At 39.6% G+C, this 24603-nt stretch overlaps 1 protein-coding gene across 12 annotated transcripts in view; it reads left to right on the top strand.

Annotated features, from left to right (window-relative positions):
- Positions 1 to 24603, top strand: part of DLG2 (discs large MAGUK scaffold protein 2) — a 999237-nt gene that overhangs the window by 111593 nt on the left and 863041 nt on the right. For all 12 annotated transcript variants that reach the window (XM_040647195.2, XM_040647185.2, XM_040647172.2 and 9 more), the window contains exon 4: positions 8964 to 9109. In XM_040647195.2, coding sequence (XP_040503129.1) covers positions 8964 to 9109 — 146 coding nt within the window. The remainder of the gene's footprint in view (positions 1 to 8963; positions 9110 to 24603) is intronic.

Raw genomic sequence — 24603 nt, 5'->3', positions numbered from 1 at the left:
GACCAATACTATTTAATATCTTCATCAGTGACATAGACAGTGGGGTCGAGTGTACCCTCATCAGATTTGCTGATTACACAAAGCTGTAGGGTATGGTCAACACACTAGAGGGACAGGATGCCATCCAGGGGGACCTAGAAGGGCTTGGGCAGTGGGCCCAGTTTTAACAAATCTAAATGCAAGGTCTTGCACCTGGGTAGAGGCAACATCCACTAGTAATACAAGCTGGGGGATAAAAGGATTGAACGCAGCCCTGCTGATAAAGACCTGGGGGTACTGGTGCATGGGAAGCTGGACATGAGGAAGCAATGTGCCCACACAGCCTAGAAAGCCAACTGTGTCCTGGACTGCATCAAAAGAAGTATGGCCAGCAGGGTAAGTGAGGTGATCCTGCCCTTTTACTCTGCACTGGTGAGACCTCACCTGGAGTACTGTATCCAGATGTGGAGCCCTCAGTACAGGAAAGACATAGACCTGTTGGAAAATGTCCAGAGCAGGGTCACAAAAATGTTCCAAGGGATGGAACACCTCTCCTATGAGGACAGGCTGAAAGAACTGGAGCTGTTCAGCCTGGAGAGGAGAAGGCTCTAAGGTGACTTGATAGCAGCCTTTCAATATCTAAAGGGGGGCAGCAAGAAAGAAAGACACAGACTCTTTAGCAGGGTCTGTGATGATAGAACAAGCTTGAAGAGGGTAGACTGGGGTTGGATATAAGGAAAATGTCTTTTATAGTGAGGGTGGTGAGGCAATGAAACAAGTTGCCCAGAGACAGATATTCTGTGGTTAATAATTGTTTGGAACAGGTTGCCCAGAGTGGTTGTGGATGCCCCATCCCTGGAGGCATTCAAGACCAGGCTGGATGTGGCTCTGGGCAGCCTTGGTCTAGTGATTGGCAACCCAGCACATAGAAGGGAGATTGACACTAGATGATCATTGTGGTCCTTTTCAACCCAGGCCATTCTATGATGCTCTATCCCTGGAGACTCTCAAGGTGAGGCTGGATCAGGCCCTGGGTAACCTGATCTAGCTGTGGTGTCCCTGTTCATTGCAGGGGAGTTGGACTGGATGGCCTTCAGAAATTCCTTTCAACTCTGAGGATTCTGTGATTCTATACAGTGTTTCTCTCTGTGTTCTGTGAGAAACTGGATTTACACCTGGTTCTTTTCCAAGATTTTAAAAAAGGTGAATAAAAATATAATCAGACTTTTGTTTCTATTTACTCCTGCCTCAGATATGAAAGTATACCTACATATTTGATACTGCATTTTACAGTAAATCTTTGATAGATTTTAACTATCCCTATTTATTTAAAGAAATCGTACTGGGGGCACCTGAGCAACAAAAAGAATCACACAGGAAACAAATACTATAACTGAGCAAACAATATAACTCCACTACAGTTGTTTAGGTGCATATTGGAACCATTCAGACAAAAATCTGTTCATAACTTCTGTGACCCGCACTGGGGCTGCGTGATCCTCGGAGAAGAACAGAAATGCACAGTAATAACGGTTAACTGCTGCAGAGAAATAAGGCAAAATCTCTCCAGTAATGGCTCTGCATTCAGCTCTCAACACACCGAATAAAGCGTCTTCCCAAAGGTATATGTTATTTGTTGTCCGTAAATAACTTCCACCGCCTCCAACTGCTGCATGCAGAGCAATGCACGGCGCTGAAGAGAAATGGACCTTTGTAATTAAGTTTATAAAAATGAAGTTGATGCAAACCTTCATTTCTTCAAAGAAAAGATTGCCGTTTTGCGGAAGCTTCATTCTGAATCTCAGGAAACCTTCCTTCAGTTTCTTCGTGCTTCCCTAGCTGCTACTTTCAAACAGTTATAATATAGCACTTTCTGTTTGCATAGTTTTCTGTTGGAAAAAAAAAACAACAACCCAGGAGCAGTTCATTTTGTCTATAGGTGCACAGCAGGCAGCGTATACTCAGAATCCTGCTCTGACCATCACTATGCTGGGCAGAATGAACCATTGCTGCAGGATTTGAGGTGTGCTGCTCATCTTTTCTGCAGCTTGAGCTTCAGAAACAAAGTGAGCAGAGCTGAGCACCGCATTTCTGATTTAACCTACTGTGCTTGCTTGAAACTGCTTCTGTGCATTATTAACCTTTCTCACAGTTCCTATTCTTGTTCTACTGAAAACACAATTAGCAACCACAGATGTTCACATATAACATTTTTGTCAGTGGTGAATGTACAAATCCAGACTGAAATTCTTGTTTATGAATAAGAAGTTTGAATTTATAAGCAAGACTACAGCAGTACATTCAGTCACTGAACAGGCTTAACTACTGACTTCCTGACTGAATTATCACTTTCTAGTTTTCATTTGTTATCCTAAACATTGCTCACGTAGAAAGGGCTACAGCAGTTCTTTTGTTTCCCTGTACACAGTGATATGTGCTGAATATTTTATTGTCACTGGCTTTTGGACAGCTGCCTTTGAGGCAGATATTCCTAGCTGAGAATTTTGGGTAAGCTCTGATTGTATTTGAGGTATATGGCAAAACCAAAAAGTGATACAATTTTACAGCACATCCAGAGGTACTCCAGAACATATTTTCCCTACATCCAAGTTTATTAATTACTAACAATTTAATTTATTACAGCATGTTTCAGAGCTTTGATAAAAGGATCTCATTTTGCTCATGTCCTTACCTGGTTAGTAATGGTTTCTGCCCTAAAGACTTTACAAACTAAATGTGCAAAGGATCATAGGGTCATTGGATAACCCAGATGGAAGGGATTTCAAAAGGCCATCTGTGCCAAATGTTTGGGATTTGCTCAAAACCAACAACCAAGACAGGTTAATGACATAAATTATATTTTCTACTGCTCACTTTGGTACATGTTCTCCCAGACTATGCTGCTTTTAATAGATTTAGGATTGTTTGTCAACTGCAGGCATTTGACAGAAGACTGTTCCCCTGGCTTGCACTGCAGTGTTTCACTGCGTGTGTGGAACGCAACCTGTTCTCTCCTGCAGCAAATCTTGCTGCTGTGTTGGCATCTATTTTCTCATGCACCAAAAGCTTATGCATGAAAACCTTGTCTCAGGGTACCTACACTTCATTTTGACTTGATAAGTCTTGGTGCTATCTCTGCCAATCATAAATAGCAAGCTTTGAGTTTTTCCTTTATCGCTGAATCTCACACCACCTATATTAGTGCAGAACAAAGAGAAATATATGTGCAATCTCGAGGATGAGATACTGCTGAATTAGGAAAGGACTTTTTCACTACTGCTGCACCAAGGGATGCTAATGGAGGCAGGTTTGGACTCACCATGACTATAAAGCTATGTACCAGCTTGATAACTGGAGATCTGCCATATTTCCCAAAACTTATGTGCCATAGTCCTGCTTTAGTTGAAAACTCATCCAATTTCAAGGTTTTTTCTTTTTTTCTCTTCTCTTGCTTTTTTATTTTCTCTAGCCTATAAATGTTATTTAACTCATCATGGAAACATTTTTTTTTTGCTTGGAAAAGCCACAGAACATAGTGTGTTTAGTGAAGTGTGTCATTTAACTTCTCTTTGGAATGCTTCCATGGGCAGAATCTTTAAAGCCCTTTACTGGCAGGCTGGTATGATCTCTGATCCCCTCCCTGCTACTTCTACCGTGTGAATCAGTTCCCTTCTTGAACAGCATCCTGCACAATTCTCCTTTCTCCTACCTAATAATTCAGAACAGATGGCTGAAGCTGACCCAGCATAATCTGCTCCACAGGATATAAATGATGCCGTTTAGATGTATACAGTAATGTTGCCTTAGTTCAAAAAAAGGACTTGCAACAAGATCCTGTAACAATTGGCTTTATTTTGATTTGCAGAGTTCTGCCAGACACTAGTCACTTGTGCTGGGTTACACAACATTAAAAGGTACATATCAGACACTATCCTACATAGAGACAAAAAGACTGTCCCAAATTTCCTGGAAAGGAAGCAGCTTGTGTTTGCATGTTGCCTTAGATCCCCATTCCAGCTTGTCCCTGAATGCCCTGGAAAAACAGATGGGAGTTATACTGCAACGCAAGTCAGGGCACTGGCACAACTTAGGGAAAATGAATTTCAGGGCTAAGGACCTCCAGAAGGAGAAGAAAAAACAAGCCCTTTTCTTTTTGTCCTTCGGAATGTTAGTTCCAATACCCAATCAATGTCCATAGAAAAATGATGCAGTGAGGACTTTTTTCTTGGGTAATGGGATTCATTGTTAATGATGCTATGGTTAATTGCAAAAATGTACAGCCATCTGCAGAAGCCACTGACAACAGCTACAAATACCACTGGTGCCATTTCTACATGGTCTCAGGACAACATCTACATAGAGTGAAGAAGGGTGGGTAGCAAGATGTCAAAAGGAAACTCCTTCTCATTACACAGATGAAGGTAACAGCTTTTGGAACATTCTCTTCCTGAAGGTCAAAACGTGCTGTGGTAGATAGGTGTATGTAAGTTCAGTGGACTTTGGCTAAAGTGTGGTGCATGGAATAGTTTGAACTGCTCTGTTACAAGCGGTCACATGTACTGTCAAGTCACTGGGGAAGCAGCAATTGCTGACACATGCAGTACAACTTCAGGCTAAGTGATGTACAAGATTATCCTTTTAGGCTTAATTGTTTGTATTCTATGAAATATAGATGGTGCCAGAAAGACTGGCATCAGCTTGTTAGTTACTGGATAAAGTCTTTCCTCCTCCTACCCTCATTTTTTGTAAATGCAAAAGTGATACAAGAGATTTTTATCTCTGTTCCTGCTGTGATTTTCTTTACGTCCCATCTTCAGAACCCTAAATGATTTTGGCACCTTGCAAATCTACTCTCTCTGTGCAGCTGTCTTGTAGACCTGCACCAGCTCAGGTTAGGCATCTCTGCATTTTAAAACATATCACTTTGGAAAACTCATCTTTCGAGGCTCTCCTGTGTTAACTCTTTCCATAAATTAGGTACATAGAAAGTGCAGCTACAGATCAGCTGGTGTGAAAGTGTACTAGGATAATTCCAACTGCTGGATGCTCTGGCATGCACCTGCCTTAATGTCTACATTTTTTGCATGTGTACAAAAAGCACTGATATCTGCCAGTGTGTCTCTACATAGATGAAAATCATACAGATGCCAAAGTCATCTCATATAACTGATACAGCCTTGGTGCTACCAGTTAGATTATGCTGAGTTACACAGCTGAAGATGTGTCAGTAGTAGAGAGGGTGCCAAGACATATGAATAGGAGCAAATCCTGACCACCTCCTCCCTTTAAACTTAGAGTAATTAGTCTCAAAAATGGAGATTTTAAGAGTAACCATCTCCTGCCCCATTCCTAGCACATCAGAAAGTCATTCCAGATTTCACAGAGCCACAGATTGGCTGAAGTTGGAAGGGGTCTCTGAGTCCATCTTGTCCCACCCCTGCTCCACCTGGGACACCCAGAGCAAAGTGCCCAGAACCACGTTCAGGCAGTTTTTGGAGACCTCCAAGGAGGAGGCTCTGCAGCCTCTCTGGGCAACCTGTGTTAGTTCTCAGTCATTCATGCAGCACAGAAGTGCTTCCTGGTGTTCATTCTTCCACTTTTCCTCACTGAACTTCCTGGGAGTGTTATCAGCCCATTTCTCCAGCCTATTGATGTCCCCCTGGATGGCAGCAGAACCCTCTGGTATATAGTTATGGATTAATAATAATGTAATAATATATCTAATCAGGCAGCTGCATCTAATCTTCCTTGCTTCTGCAAAGAGGATTTTTTATAAAAAAGAAATAGCACTGTTTTGAATCCTCTGGTGATTCTGAAGACACACTGCAAGTAGATTATCGATCACTAAGTGGTTGATGCATTTGTACTCATTTATGGGCCTCCACAGGTCAACTCTGCTGGGCTGCTTCTCTTTGATTCCTTTGGCAATTTTATCAGGCAGTGTTATATGGTCCTTCATGTTTGTTTTGCTTTGAAATGAGTGGAAATATAAAAGTGCGTGTTATTATTATTCTCTTTCTTTAATCTTTCTCTAAAAGTTGGTCTTCTTCAGACCTTTAATCATCTGTCTTTGTCTGAATTTCCTTCAATTTACTTCTATCTTTCTGGTGCTGAAGTGCTTAGAGATGAATGAGGAATTGTATTGCTTTATCTATTTTTTTTTCTCATTAGAATGCTGGTGAAAACCAGACACAGAAGACAGAAATTAGTTTAGGCTATTCAAAATTTTTGTCTTTTTTATATTGTTTAGCACCTTTGCTGCAGGAATGGTAACTTTTTGCTATAATGAATGGATACTGTGATGCATATAAATTGGAACAGAAACTGCACTAGAATGATAGTCTTAGGGTTGCTGAACCCAACACTTAAAATGAAGAAATGGCCCAGGTTAGGCAGCCTGTCAGCTTTGTCTGATCACATGTATTTCTTTCTGTGTAGCTGCTGGCTGAAAGAAAGGTCACTCTTGTATTTGAGTAGGTCATTGTGTCTTCTCCAATTATTAATCTTCTCCAAATTATTGTCATTTAAAAAAAGTGAGTTAAGAGTAAGCACAACTCAAATTGGAGCCTAAATGATTAATATGTATTTTTTAAACTGCAGTAAAGTGCTCCTTTGAATATCTTATAAGGGTTAGATCTTGCTTATTCTTACATAGGAATGTAAGAGAAGGAGAAGGGTGTCCTTGGAATTCAGTTGCAGAGCACAGACGTACTGATGTACTCTATACTTGTCCATGGACAATTATATAGTGATGCATACATATTAACATGCTGATGTAGATAAAATTTGTTTTCCTGCTTTCAAGGGGTGGAATTATCCAAAATAAAATATATCACTGTATATTTAGGATTACTTCATATTAGAATGTATAATTTTTTTCTAAGCAATTTATATTTATGCAGCAAAACTGAAAAAAACATTTGGGCAAAGTTAAGGGTACAACAAGAAGAAGAGTTTATTAAATTAAGTCAACACTGAAGAACCAAATGAACAAATGAGACTCACAGACACTTTAAACAAACATGAATTTGCTGCTTGACAAAATGTTTGGAGTAATAGAGAGGGTAGAATTGCTCCTCTGGAAGCAAAACAAGGGAGATGTTTTGTTCTTATTCAGTTCACCATTAGTAATATTGCCATTTCTAAATGAAACCTGAACTTGTTTTCACAGAAGGGAGAGAAAATGGTGCCAAAAAATACTTGACAGAGATTTGAGTTGTGTAATTCTGTTGATTATCTTTCTGTAAGTTCCCACCATGAGATAGACTGTTTTTTGATTGTTGTATGTTGCAGTTACCGCACTCCCACCTTTTAAAACCTCTGCTCCAAACTTGATTCTATGCCTGCTTGATCCTATCACCTCTGTTACACCTCTTTCTTCATCTTCAGTAGTATTCAGCTGCTTCTCCCTCCTTAAGGCTGATTGTATCTCTGACATAATGGAGATCACTTGGTAGAGCAGATTTTACTCAGAGCAAATTACAGATCCTATTTTACGCTTACTTTGATTGACTGCAAGTCACTGACTACCCTTGTTCAATAGAAACAGCAATTGTAGCTTATGGAATTTAAAAGCAACCAACCAAGTGAATCCTTTGTGCTTTCTTCTGTAACTGCCTAAGTACTCTTGAAATGCTCTTCTCTGCACACCAATGATAAGTTTTCCAGTGGAAAAAGCCCACAACCTTCTTGGAATAGATAAGGACTTTTATTAACAGACAGCTTTTTATATTTATTTTGCACACATGCATACACATGCAAATATGGCTCTCACAATAGTTTTAATGAACGTTTTTGGTCAAGATAGTCTTTAACGTTAGAATGAAAGCACTTTTCTGCTGTTCCTTAACTGACTACCATCAACATAATTAATACCCTGATAACAGCGACCAAGCCATCAGAATAGCGCTACCAGAGGGCAATTTCTAGTTTATTTCTGCAAAGTATTCCTATAGAGATAATTATGTATTAGTCGGGTGTGTTTTATGTTCAGTTGTAATATACATTGATCTGGAAATGAAACATGTATTACATCGGTTTACAAATTCAGAATGGTGGTAATAAGGCCCCTCAGTGAGAACAGAGGAACTCCCACTCTCATTGCAACTGCCCTATAGCTTTTTAATTTAAAAGTAGCTCCTAACTTTAATGGTGAAATTAAATGCTCTTAGCAATATGGAATATAAATTCTCAGAAATAATTTTAATTTCTTTGCCAAAGACCAGAATGGTTTCTCTGTCTCCTTTGCTTTCCCTGACAATTGCTTCTTGAGAATTATGCCTTCCTACATTCTTTACACCTTAAGTAGCAGACATTAGAGAGAGGTACTTAGTAAAAGCATAGTAGTTTTTATAGCCACTCCTACCTTAGAGGTCCCAGAGGGTAAACAGGTAGATGTAATCTTTCTCCCTGAAACATGTGAAAGGGATATAAAGACCTGGTTTGTTACTTACTTTAGGTTGAAGTCCAACATTAACTAGCCTCTTCTGAAGTGAAGCGATTGAAGTGATTAACCCACAAAGTGTTCTGTATCCTATTTAATAAAAAAGTCCCACAGGCACCTGCAGCCCAGATGTCTGGGGCAGGTATCTGATGAGTTTCTATTATGGTGTTTACATCTGCAAATTTCTACTTTACTCATCAAAATGATCTGTGATTTATTTACATCTCTGTTAGGATCTGTTCTACTTATACAGTTTGGGGTACATGTAATAACTTTCTTGAATCTTTCCTGATAATTATTATTCCTTTACTTCTTTGAAATGATTTTAAAGAACCTCTTTAAAAATGAGAATATGCCTCTAGAATCTCATTGACATTTTAGAAAACAAATTTGTGGTGCTCTCTGATAGAAGTGTTATATGCGTTTATCTTCATGATGTATCTTTAGAAAATATGTAAATATATATCAGTCAAAGATAAACACCAGGGATTCGTTGCCAACATATCAAATAATGCCTTTTACTTTCTCTCTTTACAAACAGATATTCAAGAGTTTTATGAAGTGACACTGCTAAATTCCCAGAAAAGCTATGAGCAAAAGATAGAAGAAGCAAAAGAAGTTGCAGAGAAATGGGAGAAGACAACTTCTTCTGCTACAGGCCATGAAAATCTTCAGAAAAGCCAAGAGGTAACTGGGCAGATTAAGTATGAAAATATGTATAATGTGTGAGATGTTTCAAGCCTGGCTAATGCCAGGCAATGACTTAAGGTTGAAAGAACAGCCTCAATTAAGGAATTAGTTGAAGATATAGAAGATGTATTGCGTTATCTCTCTGACTTTGAATATCTCCTTCATCCTTCCAATTGCCATCTGTCAAAGAAGAAGAAAAAAACCTTCTTTTCTCATCCTTGGTGTATTTTACGTGATACTTGGTGTGTGTGATTACCCTCAAAAGAGAATAAATCTCCATTACTTGCTACTTACAGTTGAGATTATTAATATTCTAGTGATTGTACCCTGTGTAAAAATTGTAATAGGACTTTTCATGTGTGTGGGACTGACATTAGACTGTACTTTTGTGTAGGTCAAGTGCACGTAGATGTCAGCCAAAATCACTTCTGTGTGAGAAATAGATAGACAGAAGCAGGATATACAACTTCGGTTTTCTTCTGTAGTCAGTGAAAGGATCCAAAACCTTTCTTAGAATCATGGAATGGCTTGGGTTGGAAGAGACCTCAAGGATCATCAAGTTCCAACCCCCATGCCAAAGGCAGGAACCCCTTCATCACCACTGGCTCTAATCTGCCTCTTCCTATCTCAAGATTATTAACTGAATTAGCAATCTGAATTAATTATCTGGCCACGTTTGTACTTCAACAACCAACCAACCAACCAATCCTTCTCATCCTCAAATAACAAACAACCCTCCCTCAACCTGCCAAAAACAGCAGAAAACCAAGCGATAGATTATTCTGTTCTTAAATAGCAAGACAGAAATAAGAGTGGGCATGAACAGCAAAACCTCCACGCCAGAATAAAAGATAAGGGAAATTTATAAAAATTTCCATTTTTGATATGAAGAAGAATTTTAATAGCTGTCCACAGCACTTTCCAAAAGTATCACTATTTATTTAAAAGAGCTTACCTCATTTAAAAAAGTGTAAAATTCAGGAAAAAAAAAATGTAATTCTACATGACACATTATATCTAACTCTTTAAAAAGACAAATCAGAATTGCAGGGAGCTAGAACAAAACTCTCTGAAGAAATGAAGAAATGTATTGTAAAAATTAGTTAGCTAGAGAAGCTTTCAGAGTTAATGAGAGCAAGCATTCAGATTTTGAGTGAAATTAGAACAAATGAGTCTTAACATTAATGTAGGGTATATCCCATGAATGATTTAACATTTGAGTCACAGTCTGAAGACACAACTAGCTGATCTTTGTCTTTCTTTTCCCCCGCAAAGCTGCACATTTTAAAAAGGTGCTGTAGTATTTCAACACATAATCTCTTGAAGTATCTGAAAAAGACGGTGGAAGAAATACTCTCTTTTTATTACAGTCAAAGTGCTTGAATCTCAACCACAACTTCCACAACTTCATTGCTGTCTGAGAAGTGAGTTCCTGCTTTTATCCAAGGCTCCGTTTTTAAGCTCCAGTTTAAGCTCCAAATGCTATGCTAATATTAAAAGAATATATTGGACTAACTCCAAACTTTGCTAACTTAATGAAAATGATCATAGAATTGTAGAATCATAGAATCCTAGAATGGCCCGGTTGAAAAGGACCACAATGATCATCAAGTTTCAACCCCCCTGCTATGTGCAGGGTCGCCAACCACCAGACCAGGCTGTCCAGAGCCACATCCAGCCTGGCCTTGAATGCCTCCAGGGATGGGGCATCCACAACTTCCTTGGGCAACCTGTTCCAGTGTGTCACCACCCTCTGTGTGAAAAACTTCCTCCTAATATCTAACCTAAACCTCCCCTATCTCAGTTTCAGACCATTCCCCCTTTGTCCTATCACTATCCACCCTGGTAAACAGCTGTTCCCCCCACCTGTTTATATGCTCCCTTCAAGTATTGGAAGGCCACAATGAGGTCTCCCCAGAGCCTTCTCTTATCCAAGCTAAATAAACTCAGTTCCTTCAAACAATAGAAAACTATTGTTTTGAAACTAGAATAACCATTTCAAGCTAGGAGGCTGGCAGTCAGAGTGTTCAGGGTACCCTCATTTTTAAATTTGTAGTCTACCTGTAAACTGTGTAATGAGAGCATGAAGACTTTAGTCCCTTTGAAAAGTATACCTATATATGCTTTAAGAGATTAGTTGCAGACAAAACGGAGTACAAGTGTAGGCTTTTGTTTTTTCCATTTCACAGCACAGTGTACTATGAGCAGTTTCAAATCAGAACTGATTAGCACATGCTGAATATGGCTGCTGTATAAATCCCAGACAGTATGTTGCTTTCCATGAGAATTTCCTTATGAAAATGTAGCTGGATAATTTATGGCATAAATTCTTATTCATGGTCAATTCCTTACAGAAACTGATGGTTTTGTACTTTCCTATTTGCTATCCTCTACATGCCCCAAATGTGATCCAGGCTGGATGTGTCTCTGGGCAGCCTGGTCTAGTGGTTGGCGACCCTACCCATGGCTGGGGGGTTGAATCCTGATGATCTTTGAGGTCCTTTTCAACCCAGGCCATTCTATGATTTTATGATTCTATGATTCTATGATAAGAAAAAAACCTTCCTCATTTCATACAGTGTTCCTTTGCAATAAATTCCCAATAATTTTCATTCAGTCCAGAGGCCAGGCTCTTTTCATGCCTTACTTCCAACTGAAACCTTCCTTGTTAATTTTCCATACAAATTGGTACTTTTTTTTTTTTCCCTGTACTTATGTTCCTACCTTAATTGTTGGTTAAAAAAGGCAACCAGCTTCCACTGTCCAGGCCAGGTATCCAGTGATTCCTCCTTTGCATTGATATATTTACTTTTCCCAGTGTTGACTTTTAGATAACAGAAAACTTTTTAGATTTGCTATTTGCCACACTGTGCAGATTTGCCTTGGTTTTACAGTGATGGCCAGTCTCCAAACCTTCTCTCCTGTCACCTGTGGTCACCATAGTGGTCTTCACTAAACCGATGCTTGACCTTACAGCTTATTGAGACTGGTTCTTTGTTAGTTAATGAAAGGGTCACTATCCATCCTATAAACTCCTGTCATTCTCAGAGGGTGCCTCAGAGGACAGACATCTCCCTAACTCTGGGACAGTGATTTTGAAAAAGAATATTGAGAACTCAGGGAAATGTATTAGTTCACCATATATACCAGAACCAGTTTCATCCAGATTAACGTGAACGATACCACATAGTGCCACTGTTTTTAGTGCTCTAACAAAGCACGCTGGGATCCAGTGTTAATTACTACTGCTTTTTTTTGTTCTCTCTGCTTTCTTCATTTGCCTGTTCCTGTTAAACTCTGTACTGTTCAGGTATTGACCCTGAAGGAGCTCCTGGTCCTCATGAAATCATTAAATGTTCTGATATGTATTTAAACAACACCTTTGATTTATACTTTACCACTAAGTTCTTTGTTATATATTAGAATGATAGATGGCATCAGAGTTTCCAGATGCAATATTTCCTACCATCATATTATTTTTGCATTTCTCCCAGTATAGAGATTAAATATATGTTGTAATGTATCTGGCAAGGATGTAAATACCATAGATCAAAATAATTTCAGTGCGTGGGTGCTAGGGAATAAGAAAGGAAGAAGGATATATATGACTGTTTGTTTTGTGTGTGTGTGTATGTGTGTGTGTATCTATCCCTGTTGTTTTTTCTTCAGTAATTGAAAGTTGATAAAATCAACTTTAATTAGTAGACAGTTTTAGAACCAGTGAAACTGTTTTGGGGCAAGTTCACCATTCAGTAAAATGTTTACTGGGCTCTACATTTGAAGGCTCTTATATCTTTCATATACACATACAGCAAGAAGAGAACGTTCATGCCAGGAAATAAATAAAAAAGCTCAAGAAGTTATCTGTGGTATAGGAACTCCAGAATATAGATCTGAAGAAGGCCTTGAAAAATCGTGCTGTCCATTCTTTTACTGTAGGACAGATCAACTGTAATTGAACAGTTCCTGACATTTTTGTCTTACTTGTTCTTTAAAACCTCCCATGGAGAGCCCCCAGCTGTTCCAGGTAATTTATTCCCTCACTGCTAGAAAGTCTGTCCTGAAAGACTTAGTTTGCAGTGTGTAAAAGTACTGCTGATAAAACTTTCCTTATGAAGAAGTTATTTACTTGGGGTCTTCTCCAAGGATGTGGGAAATCCATATTCCCTTCTTAGTCAGAGAGGAGCGAGTAATGATTCTTTTGCCATCCGTAACAGTGCACTAAGCATTACACCAGCAGATATGATTTTGCTTTTTCTTGTTGCAGTGTTTCCAATTGGTGTGGAATAATTCACTTTATTGGGGCATAATACTGACATGTGACTCTATAGCTTTGAGGTTAAATTGATTTGCTGTGAAGACTTTTCTTTGTATTTGCTCTGATTAGTGTTTATGTATAACTTATTATGTTTTCTTGGCAAACCCAAGGGTGGAATCCTGCATCCTCAGCAGGTGCCCCACCATCAGTTCTGAAGAGAGTTAGATTCAGAGCCCTTCTCCCTGTTTTTCTCTCATCCCTTCACTACCATAATTATATTCAAATCTGCATAAGAATAACAGAATATAGTAAGATACCTAACTCAAATCTGTAGTGCATAGGGCACTAGTACAGGAGCTTTGTGTTCATTCCTCTTAAACTTTTTTAGGGGAATACTAGAACAAGCAGGATGCCGCATTCAGCTAAAGGGTTGATGGCACATAGCAGACAAAGTGTGTTCTGAGATCACCTAATTGAGGAGGTATGCCAGCAACATGCAGTCTGTGGATGCTGATAGTGCTCAGGCACTGACCTGATTGATATGCTTCAGACATGCATCTTTAGGAAACAACCAAATGCCAAGTAGCTACCTTGAGAAGATGGCTGTGGAGAGCTGACATGAAGAAGATAACGTGTATCCAGAGGTCTGAGGATCTCAACCAGTTTTAAGCTGAGTCATTTCAAGTCACAGTAATAAAATGTACAATGGCCTGTATTGGCTTAAACCAAGTGAATATTACATTGTCCGTGTAGTGGAAGCCTAGAGCAGATGCTCAGGGAGGAGTAAGAAAAGGGCAAGCATGTATAATGGGTGCTTTAGCCATTTTGCAAATCTAATCTTAATTTGTTTGGACTAGAAGCACAGAAAGCATTCAGTGCTAGGAAACTCAGCATTACCTTATTTTATAAACATTCAGCACAGTATTCACTGCAGCTAGCATGCTGATTGGGGATGTGCCCAATCTGCTGCTGGAAATCATGAAGACAGGGTTTGTTTGCAGTTTGATTGCTGGCAAAGAGCTTCATTACTTCATTGTACCACTGTTGTAAGACCAGCTTTCACAGCTTGAAAGTGTGTTCTTGAAATTAGAACTCTTAAACTGTTCCCATTGGTGAAAGGGATGATTTATTTTCTCCCCTAGGAAGTGTGAGGTAGTGATTCAGCTGGATATGGTTTAAGCTGAGGTCTTCCACTTATCAAAAGAGTGCTTTCACCCTACCCACTTACAGACAAGGCTGGGGAAAGGTGCTTGCTTCTGCTGTCAAAGCTTTGCAACTGTGCAGCTGAGATCAGCTGGTTCCCGGTGTCTGAGAGTGGGTATATAGGGCTGAGCTTGGCTAATCTGTTTAGCAAATGGTCACTTTCCTTGGAAAAAGACTTCTTCCCTCTCAGAACACTGCATGGTGTTGAACAGTCACTGGATAAAAGATGCTTCTCCCTTAAAAACTGTGTAGATAGATGCAATTAAAACTGTGAGATGCTCAGAAAATGCAGTAATGGAGAACATAAAAGTACCTAGATGGAGGTATCCATCTGGTAAAACAAAAATTGAATTGCTCTATGACAATAGTAGCAGTGCTTGAAGCTACAGGCTTGTGCCCAGCTCCAGAGGCTCATTATAAGACATAAATTTAGCCTTGTTTTAACCTCTGTTCTTGTTAGCTTGATGTCCACTGCTACTTATTTCTGGTCAGCAGTATTTTGACCTTTATTCTGGAGGAAAATGGAGGTAAAGGAGAAGAACAGTTGGCTGTCAGTCTCACTTATAAATCTGACAGGTGAAGGTTTGCTTGTCCCTGTACCGTGGCATGGAAAGACTGTGTTCTTCTAGGGCATATGGTGCAGATACTTTCAGCTTATTGAACGAGAATCATTTGCAATTTCTCTGCAAGTTTGATCATTGCACACTGATTTCATATGCACAATCTACATTCAGCTCAGTGTGATATCATCGCTTCAAACAGTCTACAAAGATTCCAGCTCCCCACTTAATTCCTCTTGTTCCATGCATTTCTTATGTTTCATAGCTTGTTTTGCAGAGACAGTCAAATGCAGCATGCAAAATGAATCCTCCTATTTTTGCTTGCTTTCAGGAATGCCTGCTATGCTTATACTCAGCTTTTATAAACATCATAATTACTTCTCTGTCCTTTAAGTCAGCTCGTTAAAAGTTCCAGCAGTAAAGTCCTTACTTAAAAATCTTCTCCACGGTGCAATTATCAAACCATTAATCTGTTTCACACTAGCAGCTTGTCTAAAACACTTGAAGGTACAAGACCCTTCTATATATGCATATAAAAAATCAGTCTCTTTGGATTTTGGTTTGTTTTCTTTCCTCGTTAACTGGGTGCATCTTGAATTAAGCTGCATCCAGTTAACAAAGCTATAAATGATATGGCTTGGTTTACTCCCGAGAGCCAAATCTGATTCCATTTAAGTGATATTTAATATGCAAAAGTCATTAGGTATGATCAACAATAATGTTTCATTAAAAGGGTTCAAAACATTCAATTTTATGTGAGTTTTTTCTCTAGATTTAGTTTCTACAGCATACATTTATCTGATCAAATGCAATTTATTTCTGTGGGTGGATTTTGTACCATAACCAATTCTGTTTGGCACTGAGTTCTCCTTCAAGAAGACAGAAGTCTTTTTATAGGGTATGGTAGTGGTGACATCTTGGTTCATACATTGCTGCTTTATGTCACTTTTGCGCCCAAGAATATGTAACACCCATAACTAGATGACTGTTAAAACAATGCTGGACCTTGACTTCATGGGGATATTTTTAGAAAATAATTTGGCAATTTTATTTTCTGTGCATTAATAGGAAGGTATGCTTCATTTGCAGAGATTATTTTATACACTTGCCTTTTCAAGTGGTTTTATAATGTTTAAAAATGGGTAACTGCAAAGTCACTGTGTTACTAAAATGTTATTTATAAGTAGCTACAGCTAAATGTCTTGCCCACACTGGATATCCATGCTGAGTCTCTATTTATAAATTTGTTATTTGTTCTGTAGCTTGTCAATAGCATGAGTGCCAGCACGTCTGTTAAATGTCATATTAGACTTGCTTCTGAGTGTGTTCTAATGTGGTCAGTTAGTATTTTCATTTCAAACCAAGAAGTTATATGGATGCAGAACAATGTCATCTTGTGGGATAGAAATGCTCCAAAGCATGGGATTATCTCCTCTTTATATCAAACTTCTATAGAAGGAGAGTTTTTTGATGAGGAACTGATGCTGAGAGTATAGCTACATGCATGTTGGGCATTGGCACAGGCTGCCCAATGATGTGATGGAGTCACTGTCCCTGGAAGTGTTCAAGAAATGTGGAGATGTGGCATTGAAAGACATGGTTTAGTGGGCATGGTGGGAAAGAGTTGACAGTTGGACTAAATGATATTAGTTGTCTTTTCAGTTCTTTTTTTTCCTGGTTTATCAATGATGGGCAGCTCAGCACCACCACGATGTTCTCTCACTCCCTCTCCTTGATGGGATAGGGGAAGAAAATACGATGAAGAAAAGGCTCCTGGGTTGAGATAAACATGGAAAAATCGCATACCAGTTACTGTCACAGGACAAACAGACTCAACATAAGGGAGATTAATGCAATATATTGCCGAGTACTAACAGAATAGAGCAGTGAGAATTAAAAGCAGACTAAAAACGCTTTTCCCCAACCCACCCTCTTCTACCTCTCTAATTTGATATAAAACAGCTTTTGGGCTCTGCTCACAGAGGGCATCCCTGCAGCCCTCCACTACCAAAATCATCCACATAAGCCCAATGTAGTATGTTGTGTCATTCCCTAGAGAGAAAAATTCTGTCCCCTGTTGTTTGTCCCTGAGACTGACATCCTTCTCCTTTTGCCATCAACTTGTGCTTGAAAAGTTAGACATGATCATAAACAAAGCCTTTCTTTTGTTGCCCTTGCTTATTATTTTAACACCACTGAAACATTAGTTTGCCTTGCATGAGATTTTAGAAGACTCAGTGGTCTGATAGGTCCTTTCTGACAGGGAAGTTTTATTCAGTTTGACAATTGTTTCCTACTGGAATTAGTGGGAGGGAGAGCAGAACCGGGATCTTGGCATCAAGCACACTAAGCTAGATGAGCAGTGACGAAAGAACCACATCCACCATAACGTTTATCTTTTTCTCACTTGTTTATAATATGCCTATCAAACAACCTCTATACAGTTTTCTGATCTGGGATTTGTGGTTACATCTGCAAAGGGCTGGGAGAAGGCCAGAACATCTGCTAGGGACTAGAAGCACTAATTTTCCCCAGTGAAAATATGGCTCAATATTAACCACTTTTAATTAAGCAGTGAGTCTCCAGTGTGATAAGTACTGAGGTCAGGCTATCGAGTAAATTCCACTTTGGGTATCAAGGTAAAAAATGGTAGATACCATAGCTTATATATGAAAGTATTATCTAGTATAAAGCACTCATAATTTTGCCATATTCATCTTCTTTTTCAAGATGGGTTATGTTGTAATGAGGCCTGTTGTTGTACTAGAGTAATATTCTGAAAAAACTACTTAGTTAAAAATATTGGAATATCCCAGCAGGATTCTACCATAAGCTAGCAGCTCTTCCAATGTATATGTGATATAATTCAATGTTTTTAGTAAGATTCTGGGAAGTTGTATTTTTACCACTTGCGAAAACAAATACATCAACTCTTAAAAATGTAGTTCTTTGCCCTGTAAAATTGTTAAGAGTTCTGTAAAATTGATATTCAGGGATGACTCTACACTAGTTAAGTTTCTCTCTAAAAATATTTCAGAGCAATTTGTCTTACTTACACGTTTATTAATTCTGATCATTCACCAATCTGAGCTGCTAAGCCAGAGAATTCACTGCCCTCCATGTGCAAAGGACATGGGTCTCTATAGAGAGGTTTAAGAGACCGTTATATATTTCTGCTGTCTACCAATACTTCTTTATTAAAATGTTTCTTCAATAATTCCCAAGAATAAAGAAAAATATTACCCCAAGACTTCTGAATCATATAAAGATCACCCTGAGAGTGATTTCTTGGATAGGTTCATATATCTCTGCTTGGTAAGGTAAATATATATGTAAGAGAAAATATCCTTCCTGCTTTGTTTAGATTTTTATAAACTGGGACAGGTACTTGCAGGTTTTCACAAACAATAAATACAATCCCAAAGGCAACAAACTAGGAAATGAAAGCAAAACTGTCAACTCAAAAATTTCATTTTTTCTTCATACTTTATGTGTATAATGCAGTTACAAGTGACATGACAAAGAACCACAAGACTTTGTGCATTTTCAGCTTGTACATTTTATTTATTTGACCATTTAACAACCGAGCTGTTACAGGTTATGGTGAAAAGCGCCCCCAGTTTAGAGGACAGAAACAAGAGGCTACTGCTTATTTTCTATCATAGGATTTAGGTGGATCGTGAATAAAGCTTTTTTGTAGATCTTTCTGTTCTGAGAAGACATGGGTTTCACTCTTAGCCATTCTCCTCCTTCCTAAAAAGAGCCTTTAGGAGCATGTTTCTTTCTCCTATGCAGTCCATATACTCAGCCAAACAGCCTTGAATGGAGATCACCACTTCAGCTTATTTATGTAACAGTGTTTTTCTTGCTGTTGGAAGCCTCTGTTGACTTCCACATTTCCATATAAAAACCACTCTATTTGTCTTACTTCAAGGGCATGCCATTGCCTGTATCAATTCTACATGTCTTGTATCTTCTTTTTGTTATTTACCTCCACCCCTTTTCCTTATCTTTTCATGTCTTTTTCAATAAGAAACTATCCTGGAACATCACGGAACTTTTATGAAACTGAGGAATATCTCCATAGCACAGGAACTCTTCAGAAAGAGCTGCAAGACTGTATAATTTCATTGTTCGTACTGTTTTTGTCCCATAGGATAAGTGGTTGCTGCCATAACAATCATGACTTTTTTTTTGACATTCTCCTTCTTCTGATCAGAAGGAGAAGGTTTGCTTGTGCTTCTTCAACTTCTGTCATCTTATAGTGAAATGAGTAATTTGGTGCTGTGTACTAGCATAAAGGAATGGCACTGTGGCTGAAATATCTGCAGCCTCACCCATGTGTGAGGGGCTGATTCCCAGACCCCAGAAAACTGGTTTTACAGCTGAGTTGTGAATATAAATTCTGAATATCCTAATATCAGTTTTGATAAAGCTCATCCTTTCATCAACCTGCATAGATCTATATAATTATGTTGACAAAAAAAAAAAAAAAAAAAAAAAAAAGATGAACTCCCTAGCACTCTAACACTTCTGTGTGAATGATTTCAGCAGTCCAGCCTCTGCTCGGCTGATAATATCTTCCTGCTTTTTGGTCAGTTCAGCCTTTATACTGTGTCATAGAATCACAGAATCATCTGAGTTGGAAGAGACCTTTAGAGGTCATCTGGTCCAACTGCCCTGCAATTAACAGGGACACCTACAGCTTGATCAAGGTGCTCAGAGCACCATCCAGCCTCAACTTGAGCATCTCCAAGGATGGGGATCCACCACTTCAACGAAGGATATTTATTATCCTGCTAGTGTTCAGACCATTGTTGCAGCTGCATAAAGTTTATTTGCTGAAAAGAAAAACCAAACTTATGAAGGTTTTCCAGGTTCTCCAAGTTCTCCAGCCCTTTTCACAAGTGTAGAGGAGCCTACATGAATTTCTGAAACACTGTGCCATGTGACTGCACTTTTATTTTTTGCTTGTAGCTCAGCACTTTCAGATAGTCATCTGCCTTAAAACATTCTGAGACAACAGCTGTACAAGCTAAAAAAGATTAAATCAGGAGCAACACCTACAGTGGATCTGAAATCCCTCTTCTTGAGTAGGGCTTTTGAAACTCTGTAGAAACAGCAGTGGCCACCATTAATTATTATTGTTTTGATGAGCTACTAAAATAAGTTTGCTCTGTGTTATACAATTTGCTAATTCCAAGGAGAAGGACTGAAAGGACCTGCTGAGTGCTTTCAGGTCATCCCTTACATCAGACTGGTGTCTTCTCACACATTTTGTGGTGTCGTGGTACTTTGTAGAAAAACAGAGGTAACAAAACAGCTTTGTCTCTTCCTAAGGAGTAGGAAGATTCGTGAAATATATATGCCTCCACTCCTCCACTTATGTAATCAGTATTTTTTTTTTTTTTTTTTTTTTTTTTTGAGATATCCTGTACTTTTTTGACAGTAAATGCTCCCGGGGCACCCAGTTGTATTTTTGCTAGGTCAGCAGAAAACTTGTAAATGTCTCTTTCAGTATGAAGGATGCTGAGTGTGCTGTTGCTTGAAACAGCCAATTTTCTGCAGTTACATTTGTACTTCTTAATTCTGTTTCTTAACTCAGTATCTCTTTATTCCTTAGTTGGCTTCCTTGCTTTCATTCTCACTTAGACAATGTGCCTGATGCACGTCTGTGCTCACACTGAATATTTCTGATACTTTTGAGAATTAGAATTCATATATTGCTCTTCAGACTCAGTGTATGGTGACCCCTGGACCAGGATCAAAAACTCCTTGTATTGATGCTCTGTTCTGTGACAGCCATCACAGGAAGGGGAGGGCTGATTGACACCCTTGCTATGTGCTGAGCAGAAAGGAGGGCTGAAGCTTAGTGTTCAAACTGCAGTGAACTTGGAAAAACAAGAGACTTCAATCCCAGCTTAATGGTGTTTTGTTGCAGCCCAGCCAAACAGTGGTGAAGGCTTGCATTGTCTTTATGAATTGTGACCAGATTGCTGGTCACAAATATATGAAGGAAAGTTCCTAGTTCACCACACCACAAGAAAACAGACAGTGTGATGTTTCCAAACTGTGGAATGACATCACGGATTGCAGCTATTTGTCTTAATAGTGGAAAATATGTTTTTACCAGTAGCTTTGAAGAGTGCGATACTAGAACTGAATGTGACTCCTTGGAGCACCTCTTATGAACCCTGTTTTACTCAGTGCTGCACAAGCAGCTATCAAGAAGTAGGCTTTGCCTAACTTCAGCTTTGGTTACAAGCTAGTGAAATGCAAAGCTGGCCTTGTGCTAGCAACACAATAGTTACAAAGAATAGTATGTATATACAAAGAATAGCAGAGTTGTGTGCTGTTGGCACTAACAACCATCAGTGTTTCTCCAAGGCTTCAGAATACAACCAGAGCCAGAATTGGAGCCTCTGCTAATGAGAACTGGGGTTGCAGAGGTGCGGTTCCTGCTATTATCTCTGTGTTCCTTCAGAAGGGCCTCATACTGCTTCCCTGCATGATCCCTACTATTTTCTTTTCTCAAAAAAAGGTCTTTTTGTTCCTCAGAATTTAAGTAGAATATAAAGATGATTGAGGATATTTCAAGCAAACGTTCATCAGCACTGAAAATGTTTTCAAACAAACTTTTCATCCAGCATTCCTCTAACCCATATCACAGAATCACAGAATGGCCTGGGTTGGAAGGGACCTCAAGGATCATGAATCTCCAACCCCCCTGCCAGGCAGGGTCACCAACCTCCACATTTACTAGACCAGGTTGCCCAGGGTCTCATCCAACCTGGCCTTGAACACCTCCAGGGACGGGGCATCCACAACCTCTCTGGGCAGCCCATTCCAGCACCTCACCACTCTCCTGGTAAAGAACTTCCCCCTAACATCCCACCTAAATCTTCCCTCTTTCAACTTAAAACCGTTCCCCCTTGTCCTGCTGCTATCTACCCTTTCAAAGAGTTTACTCTCTTCCTGTTTATAGGCTCCCTTCAGGTACTGAAAGGCTACAATGAGGTCACCCCGCAGCCTTCTCTTCTCCAGGCTGAATAAGCCCAGCTCCCTCAGCCTGTCCTCGTAGGGGAGGTGCTCCAGCCTCCTGATCATCTTTGTGACCCTCCTCTGGACCCTCTCCGACAGCTCTCTGTCTTTCTTGTACTGGGGGTTCCATACCTGGACACAGTACTCCATATGGGGCCTCACAAGAGCAGAGTAGGGAGGGACAATCAGCTCCCGGTCCCTGCTGGTTGCATCTCTCATGATGTGGATACCATTTGCTTTCTGAGCTGCAAGAGCACACTGCTGGCTTATGTCAAGTTTGTCATCCATCAGGACCCCCAGGTCCTTCTCTGCAGAGCTGCTCTCAAGGACTGCTCCTTCCAGTCTGTATAGATGCCTGGGGTTCCTCCAGCCCAAGTGCAAAACCCTGCACTTTGCCGTGTTGAACCTCGTTAGGTTCACCTGGGCCCACCTTTCAAGTCTGTCAAGGTCCCTCTGAATGGCATCCCTTCCTTCCTTCGTGTCAACCGCACCACTCAGCTTGGTGTCGTCAGCAAATTTGCTGAGGGAATGTACATATGTACACCTACACCTGAGTCAGTCAACTTGATGGCACACACAGCCCAGCAAGGAAGAGAAAGACACATCTAGGCTGCCTAGACACATTTCAAATGCATGCGTCTACACACAGCTTTAGTGTGAAGTGTTGCAGTGTCATATATAGTTCTTATGGGACTGAATTTGTTGTGTCATTTAGGCTCCCCTTCTACTAGTGTTATCTGGACCATGGTGTCAGTGTGTTGTGACAAGAGCACTGTTTCTCAATTAGAGAAAAATTAGCTTTCTCTGGCAACTGTGGAGAGTTTCTTGTCCCTGTAGAATCTCAAGGGAGACATGCAAGAACAACATAGATGATATATGGTAGTATATATTGCAGGAGCGTTAAACGGATTCAGAAACTTCCCCCTTGTCACCCTTGGCTCAGCCTGCTATGGGAGGTATTTGCTCCTGGTCTCATGATGCAGTTGCCAGTGTTGTTTATTTAGTGCAGTTACAGTTGCCCTTATACATCTACACTTCTACAGCCACAAGCTCACAGAAGCTGAGAACCCTTCATGGTCTATAACTTTGTGATAATCTTTCTCAGTGGCTAGCATAAGTAATTCTTGGAGTCCCCATATGAAAGCACAGGTTTATGCCATCTCTTCACTAGACAGTGATAGATCCTTATCTAGTATTTAACTCGTGACTGTGGTCACAAAACAAATTGTTCAGCACCTCCATGGAGACCCAGCATTCTGCAAAGCATCTATGGGATATTTGTTTTCCCTTTCACTTTGCATTCTCTTCTGTTTATCATCACTTGTGGAGCATGATGACATATTCTGCAGTTTAATGACCTGAGTCATTCCACTTAACTTACTTTTTAAGTCCTCTTCCATTCTTATATATCTATGTGCAAAGCATTTTGGAATGCTCTGTAGGAGACGTGCTGAATTAAGAGAAGTGGCACTGTGTTTTGCCGAAGGTTTTGTTTAGTTGCAGTATGTATTTTTTGCATGTCAGCATGAGTATATATGATTGTGCAGCTCAGCAGAGCCATGACTTGGCAAGGCAGCCTGCCAGCATAAAGACAGTCACTGCTTACTTCCCCTCCCTATGGCTCTGGCCAAAACAAATACTCTTTATACTAAGGTTTAGGATGCTTCCAGCAAAACTGTCAAGAAGGAAAAGTCATTACAGTATTCTCCTGGGTTTTGATTTTGTGGTTATTTCTTCCTCCTTGTCCTTAATACTGGCTTTATATCCTTGCATTAGTGTAAAATACCTTTAGTCTCCCTAAGTATCACTTTGTGACAGATCAGTCCTGTTTTTGAAATGGGATTGGTTTTATTATGGCAATTAAGTAGAGTGACTTAAATTTCTGGCAAGAAAAATAAAAAACATAAAGATTTTCAGTTCATCTCAAGTGAAACGTGAGTAGTTTTCTCCTCTGTAATTTCTCTGAATGTGTGTGTAAGTACAAAGAAACTGTGTGGGCCAGTGTAGGAGAGTGGAGACTGGTTTCTATTCTTGCATCTGCTGTGGAACTGCAATGCATTATGAGATAAAGCAGAACTCAGTCACATTATCTGAGCAACTCTCTGTTTAAACATATTTCCTACAAGGCCATCATGCAGCGTCCAGCCTTATTGAGTGTTCCTCTTTTTTTGAGGTTGTTCTAACTGTATTATACATACATTTGTATATGTATATACATATACGTACGCACGTAGGTTGCTTCAAACAGAATGCCTCCTATTAATTTACACAGAAACTTCAACAGATACAAAGAGCATGATAACACTGTTTGATGAAGCATATTCTCATCTACAAAAGCTTTGTTTTTCAACAGTCACCACCACTATCTGTGCTTTTTTGCCAGCAAGAACAAGAGCCTGTGTGCCATGCTTGTAAAAATTGCCACCAGC

The sequence above is a fragment of the Gallus gallus genome, chromosome 1 (assembly GCF_016699485.2).
Source record: "Gallus gallus isolate bGalGal1 chromosome 1, bGalGal1.mat.broiler.GRCg7b, whole genome shotgun sequence".
In the NCBI taxonomy this organism is placed as follows: Eukaryota; Metazoa; Chordata; class Aves; order Galliformes; family Phasianidae; genus Gallus; species Gallus gallus.
This window is presented reverse-complemented; position numbering and strand designations above follow the sequence as displayed.